Below are 13,974 nucleotides of genomic sequence, written 5' to 3'. Positions count from 1 at the left end.
TTCTCAGTGATCTTTTTGTTTTCTCAGGTCACTGATCATGCAACCACAGCCCTCCTGCATTACCAGCTCCCCCAGATGCCCGATGTTGTAGTTCGCTCCTTCATGGTGGGTATAGTACATTGCTTTTAAAATTATACTGACACTGTGCAAGAATTATTATTAAATTATTACATTTTGCCTTTAGCTGTGTGGTGCGGTTTAACGAGAGGTTGTATTCCACATCATAAGAATGCATGCAAGATCATGTTTGACCAAAAGTTGAAATTTAGTTTGGTGCACACTATCCTGTGTAATAGAATAGTGCTTGAGGAAAATAATTCCTGTAGCTCACTGGTAGAGGAAGGCAATAGCAACACCAAGGTCATGGGTTCGATTCCCAGGGAACACATGCTGAAAACTGATAGCTTGAGTGCACTGTAAATACTAGCTTTGAATAAAAGCATCTGCTAGATTAAATGTATATAAACCCATCAAACTGTGCCCTGAAATGATCAAATTGTTGATTTTATGTTTGAAATCTTAAATAATTTCACAAGTTTACCTTATCGTGACTTGTTTATTTGTGTGTGATGTTAAGCATTGTGTCTGGTCCGTCTTTAAATAGTAAGCCGACCTCTGCTCTAAGCTTTGAAAAGAGTGGAGAGATTGATTACTTCTCCGTAAGATCAATGCGGAGCTATTCTGATCATGGCTGGAATCGTGGACTTTCTCCCGTATGCGGATTTAAAAACCGCACCATTGATGCACTTCGCTCCGAGGCCATCCTGAGGACAGCTTATTTAGAACCTTAAAAAACATCACCAGTCATTAGTCTCTCTACAAAATACCTTTAAGTTCCTTTTTGCTTTCTAGACGGACAGACATATTGATTGATTAATTGGATGGACTGACAGACAGATACATAAACAGAGGCGGTCAGATAGATTTAGCTTTAAGATCCTGAAGGATGGATGGACTGACAGACAGGTAGATATGTAGGTATATGATTAGATACATAGACAGACAGACAGCCAGACAGACAGACAGACATAGATAGATAGATATGGAGGGACAAACAGATAGATAGATTTGGATGGATAGATAGATAGACAGATATATATGGATGAATGGATAGACAGACAGACAGATAGATAAGATTAGATAGATAGATAGACAGACAGACAGACAGACAGACAGACAGATAGATAGATAGATAGATAGATAGATAGATAGACAGACAGACAGACAGATTAGATAGACAGACAGACAGATAGATAGATAGATAGATAGATAGATAGATAGATAGATAGATAGATAGATAGATAGATAGATAGATAGATAGATAGATAGATAGATAGATAGATAGATAGATAGATAGATAGATAGATACATAGACAGACAGACAGACAGATTAGATAGACAGACAGACAGACAGATAGACAGATAGATAGATAGATAGTTGGATGGATACGATTAGATAGATAGATGGATACGATTAGATAAGACAAGATAAGATGGAAAGAAAGATAGGCCTTTTGTGTGTGCTAATTGGAGTGTGAATAACAGGGAATCAGTGGAGGGCGGTTTGGGCCGACAGATGAATTAGGAAAGACAATGTGTCCTGACAGGTGCAGGTAAACCCCAACTGTGCTGAGCGTCCCAGTGAAGACGGGTTAGAGAGGAGAGCAGACACACTCCTCCTGCTGTTAATCAATGTCTAGTTGTGACTGCTGTGAGACCCCACAGACCCTCATGCTGCTCTCACACAACCCATGCCAGTGCACTGAGGTCAGCCAACAGTTTTACAGCATTTCAGGAGGAAAACATCCTTATACTTTGCTTCATTTTGGCTAAAATGTGTCATTCAAGTCACTTTAGACTCTGAGTGTTAATCAAGTCTTGTCTGCTTCACATGAGGAATGCTATTTAGGTTTTGGAATTTTTAACCAATCAGCTCTTGAAGAAAAGAAAAAATTCACAAATATTTGTGTGTTGTTCTTTTGACCAGACCTGGTTGAGGAGCTACATCAAGCTTTTCCAGAACCCGTGTCAACGCTGTGGCAAGTTCCTGCAGGAGGGCCTTCCTCCAACATGGAGGGACTTCCGAACTCTGGAGGCCTTCCATGACACCTGCCGGCAGTGACGCTGTCCTGGGACACACAGGATTTTGGCTCGAAAAACTCAAAGATTCTGTTTCTAGCAGTGTTTTGCAGATATCTGCGTCGTGGATAGTTTTATATTCATCATGAAGACCCGCTGCTTTTGAGAGATTTTCCAGCCTTTTGATTTCCACAGCTTTGCTCCTCCCTCTTTTAGAAGAACATCATTCTTCAGATAGATATCACAATGTTTTTTACTCACATTTGTAAATAGGACATGTTAAATGCTGATGTGTTTCAGAATGTAAATGGCTAGAAGGCTGTCTACCACAAGCTGGTCATAATCTTTAATGTTATAGGCTGTCCATAGGCTTTGACCTTTAAATAAACTTGACCTTTAAAAGCATTTGCTATTGTTTTTCCACATCTTGCCTCATAATTCTTTTTTAAAAATGTGAGTATTTAGTATTATATACTATGTTTCTTTAATTAAAATATCCCTGCACAGTGTTTGATCATGATTTTTTTTTTTATGGAAAATTCTTAAAATTTCTGCTTTTTAAATATGCTTGTATAAAGTTCAGAAACCAGTGTGCAAATGTTCATGCAGTTCATAAAAAATGAACTGCAATCTAGAGTACATTCTTAGATGTGTATGACGCCGAAATCGCAGTTGCTTTTTCATTTCTTATCATGCAAGATTTAAATGGTGACAGCGGCACTAGATGAGATGCTGGCTTTTGTTTTCTAACCTCGCCTGACGTGACTTCACTTTTGCAATGACACATTGTACATGCAAGTTTAAATTATTGAACACATTTTGTTTTAGGCATGAGAAATTCACTTTGACCATCAGTGCCAGAAAGAAAGTGACTTTTTCCAAGACCTGCCATGAGTTCTGAGGTTGTTATCCTACTTATGTTTATCTAGAAACCACAAGTCAATGTAGTCTCAAAAAAGGTGTTTTTACTCATTTCATGTTTGTAATATGTTGTATCATACACGTTCATTTAAGCTGTTTGTGCTGCTTGAATTTGATCTTTATGTAGCCACATAGATTCTCATTTGAACATCAGCCATGATTTAATTACATCAGCTGGAGCTACAGGGCTGACTGATCTAATGTACTATTGTACTCTGAGATCTTGATATGCCTTTCAGCCTATAAAAACTGCCTAGAAGAATCTAAACGAAACTGTCTGTGGCATTTCATAAAAATATATGAAAAATGTAATGATGTATAAACTTAATCAGTATACATATTTAATCATTTTATATAAAAACTATGGAGTTTAGATTTAATAATATTAAAAATGAAAAAAAAAAAACATAGATAGATTCTTAAGAAGTACTATATAATATAAAATGGAATATGTATGATATTTGGTTTGGGCTGAATTCATTTCAGAACTTTAATATGTGATGAATATCAGTACAGTGCTGCTTTGAGAGCAGGATAATCTGAATCCTGAATTTTCCAACCTGCTGAAAATCCTAATGAGCCGGCTCACTTTCACTTTATATTCTGAAAAAAAAAAAAAGAAGAAGGAAAAAACTCAAGAAGCTGTGCCGCTTTTTCATGATCTGCTTTGATCAAGTGAAAATCATCATTGCCTTCAGATCCCACTCGGGCTGGCGTGTGTGAGGCTTTGAGTCGAGTTACTCAGAGAAGTCTCGAATGCCTCCGCAGTCGTGCTGGAGTCGCACCATTTCTCTCTTTCTCTCTCCGACTGGAAGTGAGACTCTAGGGTTAATTCATACACCTACTCGACACTCCACAGTTAACATAGCATCTGTTCCCGAAAACAGTTGGTGAGCTTCAGTCTTTGATGCATTAGTAGATTAAATAGCCTTCAAGCTTCATTCTTTGGAGTGTTTTTCTCTTCTTTCGTAAATTCAAAGGTGAGAGAGAGGCTACCAGGGTGAAGGAAATATTATTGCTTCAATCCTCTAGTAAACAGTGTTGGTTTTAGTAATACTGTTGTACTTTTAATATGGTATGGTGCTGGTCTCAAACTCAGTTCCTGGAGGGCCACAGCTCTGCACAGTTTAGCTCCAACCAGCTCCAACTCACACCTGCAAGGAAGTTTCTAGTAATCCTGAAGACCTTGATTAGCTGGATCAGGTGTGTTTGATTAAACTGTGCAGAGCTGTGGCCCTACAGGAACTGAGTTTGAGATCACTTGGACTAACCACTACTGACCAATATGGCTTTTTAATGACAGATACCAAGATCTGGTAACTCATATAGTGCCAGTTTGGAGTATTTTTAGTATTTCAAAAAATAAAACAGAAAATCCAATATAGCCTATATACATTTACAAATCAAACACTCTAACAGTAAAGTAAAAAGCCTGTTGGGCATAAACACAACACAAGAAATTAATTTATTTCAAGGTAATAATAATTTAGCATTTAAAAGTTTCATTTTATGAATGTATTTGTTTACTTTTGGATAACAGTTTTTGCAGTACTGGGTCACCATTTCATGTTTAATGAAAAAATTGTATCCTGAAGTAAAAAAAATTGATAAAATCGTCTGCTTGATTAGACTAAATTATTTTAATAAAACATTTTTTTTTTATTTAGCACAGTACAAAAATACCAGTATAGGAAACTTAACAGTACATACAGAAAAAAATAATAAAAAATACATGCACATTTTAGCACAATGCTAATTTGTGTTAATCTCAGGTCCCTAGATAGGGCTTTTCCCTAAAAAAAAAAGTTAACCAAAAAAAAAAAAAAAAATCTAAACAAAATGATTCATTACAATAAAATAACTAGTTATTTTCTCAGAAATCTGATCTCATGAAGTAATAGACAAGCCTTTAGCAAGTCTTATAGAAGGACGGGCCTTTCTAAAACAAAAATAGCACCTCAGTTCTCCAGGCTTTGTTAGACTGTCATCTATGTTACAGCACATTTTTCAGCCTGACCTCCTTGGGTGTTGAATCGTATGTTTGTGTACTGTGCTTTATAATTGCGGCGTGTGTGTGAAGTTTCCCGCGGTGCTGGCCGTTCACCCCTCCACAGCCCGTGGCCTCATTAACTGCTCCTCGTCACCTCGTCCCACACACTCCCTCCTGAACGCCTAATTACCGCCCTCGACCCATGCTAATGATTGATTTCCAGACCAGGTGCCTTGCGTACTCCCTGTCCTTGCCCAAGTGTAAATTTACCAAGGCTACAAAAGGGGTCGTGCAGATTTAAGGCATTATTGTTATATGTATTTCAACGTCACCGGATTTTCTCTGGTTTAACAGCGAAAACTGTCCCAAAGCGGTTTATACAGCTGGAGAAAGCGATCTGTTAGCATTAGCATTCCTATTCATCTCAATGGCAGTTGTTCGGCTAGCACATTCAGCCACAGAAGTGCAATATGGATGCTTCCAACAACAACAAAAAATAGTCACAACTGAAACACTTACTGTAATATAATCACAATTTTGCTTGCAAAAATTATTTTTTTATGAATAAACAGTTACTTTAGATATATAGCCTACATTTAAGAGATAAAGGACATTAAAATAGTGAGTGTCACAATGTGTAACTATTTATGCATTCATGTTTCATGTAAAAAAAAAAACATCTGTAATATAAATTAATATATAGGCTATGAAAAAATATTATTGAACTTTATCAAAAATGTATAAATACTGATAGATCAAATTATAAAACTAGTAATTATACTTTTTTTTTTTTTTTTTTTTTACATAAGTTTGAAACTTCAACCACAATATGACAAACTGAAATGGCATGGCTTTTAAAACATTGTTTCTGTTTACAAATTTGGAAGCTTATTCTTACTATTAAGAGAACAAACTAATAAAAAAACTGGGCTTCCCCATTTATTAATAAATCTGGTATTGAACGGTTTGAAGCGTTCACACTGACACCAAATTCACTCCTGTTTTGTGTTCTTCATCAATGGCCTCGTTTCTGGCTATGCTTTGTGTGTGCATTTAGTAATTCTTCCTGTTGATTCACACAAGTCTGGTAAAGTGCACGTCTCCTGTTAACAATACCGCGCTGTCGTCTGTTTTCGTAGACTTAACAGGTGGTGCAGATGATCCAAACAGAATTGTCTTATGGTTCATATTTGCCCACCCAAGACAAACGGCCGGTGAATTTCATTGACAGGCGACCGTATCTCTGAGCTGATGAGCACAGGGGTGTCGGGAGGCGGGGAAGGTCTATGTTGGGAGGTTGTCCTGGGAGACAGATGGTGACTAGATCCTCTAGATGCCAAGAATGTTCTGGAAGATCTCCATGCTAACAGTCTCAGGCTTATGTAGGAGGTGCGTACATCGGCACCATGTTCAGGCACAAGCCACATCCACGTTCCATCTGTTCCCTGCTCATCTTATCTGCATTGTGCCGAATGCCTATGGGTTTGCGGTTCATACCTGAAAATTGTAGCTGTAATGTTAAGCATTGTGTGAACACTTGATTCTCTGCACTAAATGTAGCTTTAGCCTTAGCTTCAGTGATGTATAAAATAACAGCGTTACCATTTATGTTCAAAGTAGCAATGGGAAAATCTCACAATAAATCCACTGTTCTTAATGCATATATATATATATGCATATAAGAGCACTGTGTGAGACAGCTTAAACATTATTAACAAGAACAGACACACAAGCATCTATTCGCACGATTCTCTGGCACCAACTTGTCGCTTTGCGCTGATGTGTCACTGATCTGTGCCGGGAACTAAGATTCACGCTTCGCTCTGAAATTATGGAGCTCACCCTCTTGGCATGTTGAATCACCACCCACTAGAACTGTTAACAAGACCTACTATGCATCAGATGCTCGAAAACTCTAGCACTTATACAGACAGAATTTTTAACAGCTTATCGCAGATGGCGAGAACTTTCTCATGCACTAAAGTTGAACACGCAAGACGCAGAGATCAGGCACAAAGTAGTGCCAGCATTACTCATGGTTTTAGTTAAATGTTATACGTGAAGAAAAAAAATGGATGTTTGCTTTGCATAATTACAGGACCTGTAGACTAATGAGGATAGAGCTGACCCCTATATGAAACCATTAAAGACTTAGGAATAAAAGAGCATGATTTTGTGCAATGTAAAATAAAACTCATATGATCTTAAAATTATGCCTCATAAATTTGTCATATCAGATCGTACACAAACATTTATAGTTTGATTACTAGCCTTTTAAACTTTCACTTATTTTTCAACTTTCATTCAATAGTACGGTAGAGACGAGACAGGAAATGATCTGCAAATTATGTCGTATAAATTATATTTTATATTATATGTCATGATATAAATATCAGCATTGGCAAAAAGCTCAATTTGGGCCTAGGCTATAACACTGAAATTTGATAATGAACCACTTTATTCCTGCACTACAGAATATACAGAATTGTTGGCTCTGTCTCGACATCTGTGGTTGAAACATACAATGACTTGTGGGTGAATCTGATGATTTGAGGTGAATCTGAAGAGCTACACCAAGAGTCCATATTTTCATGTTCTGGCTCAGTAATTCATTGAAACTTTCTCCTAAATAAACATTTAACTGATAAAAAAGTTGCAATTTTCCAGGAAACCGAGAAAACATTATTGATGAGACAGTGCAAATATTTGTCCAATCTTATTTCAATCAAAAATATTATAAATACTATAAATTATTATAGTTTTAGTTTTTATGTATTGCTTAATATAATTTTTCATATTTAAATGTTAAATCATATTTTAAAGAAAATGTATTTGTAGTTACGTGAGACAAAAGAAGTTTAAAAAAAATCAACCACAAGAAGATAAACTGTTCTGCATCTTCTGCTTACAAATTTGGAGGCTTCTTATTGGATCAATAAAGGTAAATGTCATATTATGTGTCAACCCTTTACTTTATGGAGAGCTTAGGAGCTACTAGCTACATTAAGTTCTGCCTTAAAGGTGCAGTAAGCGATTTCTGAGAAATGTAAACACACTTGTAGCCAATCAGCAGTAGGGGGCGTGTCCATCCATGATGGGGGAGGAGAGAGAGTGAGCAAGAGGGAGATTTGAAGAACGACTGTAGAAAGAGAGATGGCTGAGAGACATTACAAAAGAGAAAACATCAGAGGAATATCAGGAAAGAGCTTTAGGACCCACATTAATATTAGAAAAACTTTCCCGTGCTGGAGAGACCTCAGCAGGAAGGCTTGAAAACGGACGCTGAGGTTGTGTTGTTTCGGCTCCATATGTGAGTAACATTGGTTGTTTCACAGAACCAAGATGTGCTGTTGTTGTAATGTTACATAGTAACAGGACAGTTTTGTATGTTCATTTTTTGTCCTTCCTTGTCGCTGGTTCATCATCTTCACTTTATTTTTTGTAAAGCATTATTTTGTGGGCGGAGCAATGAAGGGAGGGGTGTGTTTGTTTTATTTCAAATATCAACAGTGTTTCTCAGAAATTGCTTACTGCACCCTTAAGAGCAAACTAATTAAAAAACAGAACTTCCCAGCCACTTAAAATACCTTTTTAAATAGGAAATACAACATGGGACAGAAAACTGTGCATATTTCATAGGTTTTTAAAAGTGTATGTTTCTGTTGGGAGGACGAAGATGTTCACAGATAATAACATTATCAAAACATTCTTTTGAATATTTGTTTTATTAGATATATTCAAATGACTTGTATTACCATCATACATTTTATGTAATTTAAGTTGCTAAATATTGTTAATATAATATATTGTTGTTTGTTGCTATATCGAGCCATTTCATAGGTTTTTAAAAGTGTATGTTTCTGTTGGGAGGACGGAGCGAAGATGTTCACAGATAATAACATTATCAACTCGCGATTGTGTGACCTGTCATCCCTCTGCAAATTAGAGCTTTCATTTCCAAGCGAATGAAAATATCAGCCTTGTCTTGTTGTTCTTTTGAATATTTGTTTTATTAGATATATTCAAATTAAAGTCCCCAGGCCTATCTATTCAAAAGCAATGCAGCATACTCTCTTGTCCTTCTGCTGAAAATAAATGCCACGTTGTTTGTTGATATGAAAGGATTGTATTATCGAAATAGTATCCATGCAGTGTGTTTGGACTGATTCAAGGGCATAGAGGTTGGCCAGCTTATTGTTAATGTAAATAAATGCAAATATTAAAATGGGGCTTTGTGCCCATGATACGGCATTAGAGCGCTGTTTTATGTCCGTCGGGGGTTAATAATGTGAAATCCATTGATTTCTGGCTTTTAGAGAAGTGTTCACAGATTTTCTGTCTGTGGCGGGATTGTTGTGCTTGTTAATCCATTTGAGTCAGAATGCGGTGTGTCTTGCTAGGTATAGGTCATTGCTAATGGGATGCTAATGAGAGCCTGCTAATCAATTTGTGCTTAATCAGCCAATCAATGTTTGCTGTAGCTGGCAAGCACACAGAGTGCCGAGCGGCCGTGAGAAACTGCAAGACTTCTTGCCCTAGGTTTAAACTCGGTTTGTTACTTTCCTTCACACTGATTCCGTTGCTTAAAGGAGGGATTTCAAGTGGTGCTCGTCTAATTTTTACAAAGACAAAGAGACATAAATGGAACAAACATGATAGTATCCTTTTGTCTACAGGTGGGTCTCCCTCATGCAGTCCTAATTAATTTGCAATATTGCATTTAAAAAGATGATCCGTCCAAAAATGAAATTCCCCTCATTATTTACTCACCCTCATGTCATTCTAAACCTGTTTGACTTTCGTTCTTCTGTGGAACACAAGAGGAGACATTTTGAAGAATGTTGCTAGCGGTTCCCTTTGACTTCCTTAGTATGGACAAAAAATACAGTCAACTGAACTGTTTGGTTACTAACATTTTTAAGTGTTCAGCAGAAGAAATAAATGCATAAAAGTTTGGAACGACATGAGGGTGAATGATGACAGGTAAATAATGAGAGAATGTTTGTCTTTGAGTGGACTAAACCTTTAAAGCATATATATTACCATCATACATTTTATGATTTTATGCCATTTAAGTTGCTAAATATTGTTGATATTGATAGCATATAATTCACAGCTACTTGCTGTGATGCTCTTTTGAACTACATGTTACATCATCAACCGTCATGCTAACCAGTCAAGCATTGACCCATTGGTTTAAGTGATTTTGGTCTGAATAAAATAGTGGTGTGCAATTTCATTTGTCTCTCTTTTTTTCACTTCATGAGGAGGACTGGAAGTTTTAATAGTACTAGTGCGATAAAATAAAGGGTAAAGGGTGCACAGTTGGTGTGTTACTGAAGCTTTATCTAAATAGTTTTCATTCTCTTATGGCTGCAGAGAATTGTGGGATATGTAGTTTTGTTGCACAGGTGTTACCTTATTAACTGGCTAAATGAGAATGCTATTTTCTGACAAGCTTTATTGCTATTCTCCATCAACAGTGCACAAAATGCATACAAACCTAATTGCATATTCACATTTAAAGTCTATTGTGATCAATATCTCTTTGCATTTCATAAATACAGTCATTCATGGCATGACTTGAAGGCAGCATTTAACCTTTGTACAAACTTGTAACTGCATTTTGACCTCCAGGCTGCAGTTTACAATTGATCTACCTAATTTTACATTCTCAGAGTTCCTCATCATTCATTTTTCTTTTCTTTTCCTTTTTTTAAACATCAATCTGTACCTCTATTCAAGCTCATAAGACATGTTGATCGATTCTAGGTGGAACATTCATCCTTGTTTAAAAACTCTCAGAAAAATGATGTAAGCCACTCCATTTTCCACAGCGCTCTTGAAAGCACATTTCCTTGAAAAGGAAAAGACAAATGCAAGAACCCACACGCACACAAAACAAGAACTAATCCCTGACCTGACAGGCGGGAGAGGAAAAGCTATGAATTAATCTAAAAGAAAGATCACAAATAAAATCAGCCTAGTTGTGACCGTTCACTGGCAGGCAACTACTTCCCATATGTCTCTCTTCCTTTGAAGAAACGGAATGAAATTGCAGAGCGCTATTGAATGTAATCATACATTTGTTTAAGTGTGTAAGAGAGGCAGTCACATCCCATAACAGACTAATCTATATCCCTTTAAACGCCGCCTGTGTGTCAAGAAAATGAGTCAACGGGATCGTTTAGGAATTTGTGCTGAGTCGAGTTTTTTCCTATATAAAAGAGCCACACTGAAGAGCTGACAGCAATGACCTTCCACCTGTCACCTGTTATGACAAACAGAAACAGTTTGGCTGCATCCGAAATCACATACTTCCCTACTATATAGTAGGCGAAAAACAGTATGTGAAAAGAATAATGTCTGAATTCACAGTAATCATAAAAGAGTAAGTACCCGGATGACCTGTTCTTTCGGCGAGATTCTGAAATGAGCATACAGTGGACACTTTACTATCCCATGAGGCCACGGGAGAGGATGAATGGCGGTGACGCAATGTAACTCACGCTGGTAGGTCACATGATAATGACAACATGGCGAATGTAGTATGTCCAGATTAGGCTACATTCATACTACACACTAACTACAGTACTGTGCAAAAGTCTGTATTTGTAGCTGATTTTGTAAGTTCGCCCACTTACAAAGAAATGAAGAGTCTATATTTTTTATGGTAGGTCTATTTTAACAGAGAGAGACAGAATATCGACCAAAAATCCAGAAAACAACACATTATATAAAGGTTATAAATTGATTTGCATTTCAGTAAGTGAAATAAGTATTTGATCCCCAAGCAAAACATGCCTTAGTACTTGGTGGAGAAACCTTTGTTGGCAAGCGCAGAGGTAAGACGTTTCTTGTAGTTGGTCAGCAGGTTTGCACACATCTCAGGAGGGATTTTGGTCCACTCCTCTTTATAGATACTCTCAAAATCCTTAAGGTTTCTTGGCTGTGGCTTGGTAACTCAAAGTTTCCGCTCCCTCCACAGATTTTCTATAGGATTAAGGTCTGGAGACTGGCTAGGCCACTCAAAGACCTTAATATGCTTCTTTTTGAGCCACTCCTTTTTTGCTTTGGTGGTATGTTTTGGGTCATTGTCATGCTGGAAAAGCCATCCACGACCCATCTTCAGTGTTCTGGCTGAGGGAAGGAGGTTCTCGTCCAAGATTTTATGGTACATGGCCCCGTCCATCCGCCCCTCAATACGGTGAAGTCGTCCTGTACCCTTAGAGAAACAACCCCAGTGCATAATGTTTCTACCTCCGTGCTTGACTGTAGGGATGGTGTTCTTGGGGTCATAGTCAGCATTTCTCTTCCTCCAAACATGGCGGGTTGAGTTAATGCCAAAGAGCTCAATTTCGGTCTCTTCTTACACCACAGCACATTCTCCCAAGCCTTCTCTGAATCATTTGATGTTTATTGGCAAACTTCAGACGGGCTTCTACATGTGTCTTTTTGAGTAGGGGGACCTTGCGGGTGCTGCAGGATTTCAATCCATTGCGGCGTAGTGTGTTACCAATGGTTTGCTTGGTGACTGTGGTCCCAACTGCCTTGAGATCATTAACAAGCTCCTCCCGTGTAGTTCTGGGCTGATCCCTCACCTTTTTCATGATCATCCTTACCTTTTGAGGCGAGATCTTGCATTGAGTTCCAGACCAAGGGCGATTGATTTTTAATTTAGTATTTCTTCCATTTCCGAATAATCCCACCAACAGTTGTCTCCTTCTCACCAAGCTTCTTGCTGATGGTCTTGTAGCCCATTCCAGCCTTGTGCAGGTCTACAATCTTGTCTTTGACATCCTATGACAGCTCTTTGGTCTTTCCCATGGTGGAGGAGAGGTTGGAATGGAAGAGACAGATTCTGTGGACAGTTGTCTTTTATACATAACGAGCTGACGTTAGGAGCGACAAGACTAATCTTTGTTTCACATGGGCACATAACCAATCTGTGGAAGGCAGAATTCTTGCTGGTTGGTAGGGGATCAAATACTTATTTCACTTGATCAAATGCTAATCAATTAATAACCTTTAAATAATGTGTTTTTCTGGATTTTTGGGGTTTATATTCTGTCTCTATCCGTTAAAGAAAACCAACCATAAAAATTATAGACCCTTCATTTCTTTGTAAGTAGGCGAACTTACAAAATCAGCTGGGGATCAAATAATTATTTCCCCCACTGTATTTGAAGGTTGTGCATGCAAGCTCATTGGCTACTGATACAGCAGGAACCAATCAGCTGTGCCCTATAGAGAATGATGTGATTGCAAGTAGATTGATTTAAGGTCCTATTAGCCTGCGCCATTTAGAGTTTCATGACAGAACTTTGTTTTTGTGCTAACTTTTTGAAAACATTATTAAAGACCAGATAACTTTGAATTAATGAAGACAAGAATTCCAAGGCACTCGAATGTTAGTGAAAAAAGTTAAAAAGCCTTTATTTCATTCCTGGCTTACTTGAAAATTGGTGAGAAGTACACCTACGCGTTGCGGCTACATGCCTTCATCAGGGTGTCTCAACTTTGAATTAATGCTTTATTTCCGTTACCAGAAGAACATTTGTTCATAATGTTGATAGAACCTTGTTACAACGTGAACTAAAGTTCTGGGTACTACTTTCCCTGTTAGCTGCAGTCATGCATTGATTGAACACAAAAAATAACAATGATTCTGTTACTGTTTGCTGGCACATATCTTCTTGGATATGTTCTTCACACAAAGCCATCTCAAGATTTCAGAAGATTTCCAGAGGGTTGTGAAATAGTTTGCTATAATGATGGACTTTACATTATGCCTGTCCGTACAGGGCTTCAGACTGCGACTATATGGCTCAGAATGCAACAAAAAATAGAAGTACACCACAATAATTTGTGCACGACTTGGTTTCAGGACAACAAGCCGTAATTCCCGATTTTCCAAAAAATGACACTTATAAACCGGTTCTTTTTAACGAGTCAGACAAAAAGATTCTGAATCATCAGTGAAT

At 37.6% G+C, this 13,974-nt stretch overlaps 2 protein-coding genes across 2 annotated transcripts in view; both read left to right on the top strand.

The window, feature by feature from the left end:
* The window catches only part of med27 (mediator complex subunit 27), a 60,463-nt gene extending 57,979 nt beyond the window's left edge, over nt 1–2,484 (top strand). Inside the window, exons 7-8 of the mRNA XM_082188171.1 lie at nt 28–105; nt 1,988–2,484. Of these exons, the coding sequence (XP_082044297.1) occupies nt 28–105; nt 1,988–2,122 (213 nt within the window). The 3' untranslated portion in view covers nt 2,123–2,484. The remainder of the gene's footprint in view (nt 1–27; nt 106–1,987) is intronic.
* Nucleotides 1–13,974, top strand: part of rapgef1a (Rap guanine nucleotide exchange factor (GEF) 1a) — a 112,848-nt gene that overhangs the window by 62,083 nt on the left and 36,791 nt on the right. The gene's annotated exons all lie outside the window — the stretch shown is intronic.

The sequence above is a fragment of the Leuciscus leuciscus genome, assembly GCF_965113295.1.
Source record: "Leuciscus leuciscus genome assembly, chromosome: 13".
Taxonomy (NCBI): Eukaryota; Metazoa; Chordata; class Actinopteri; order Cypriniformes; family Leuciscidae; genus Leuciscus; species Leuciscus leuciscus.
The sequence above is the reverse complement of the archived record's forward strand: the minus strand, read 5'-3'. Positions and strand labels throughout refer to the sequence as shown.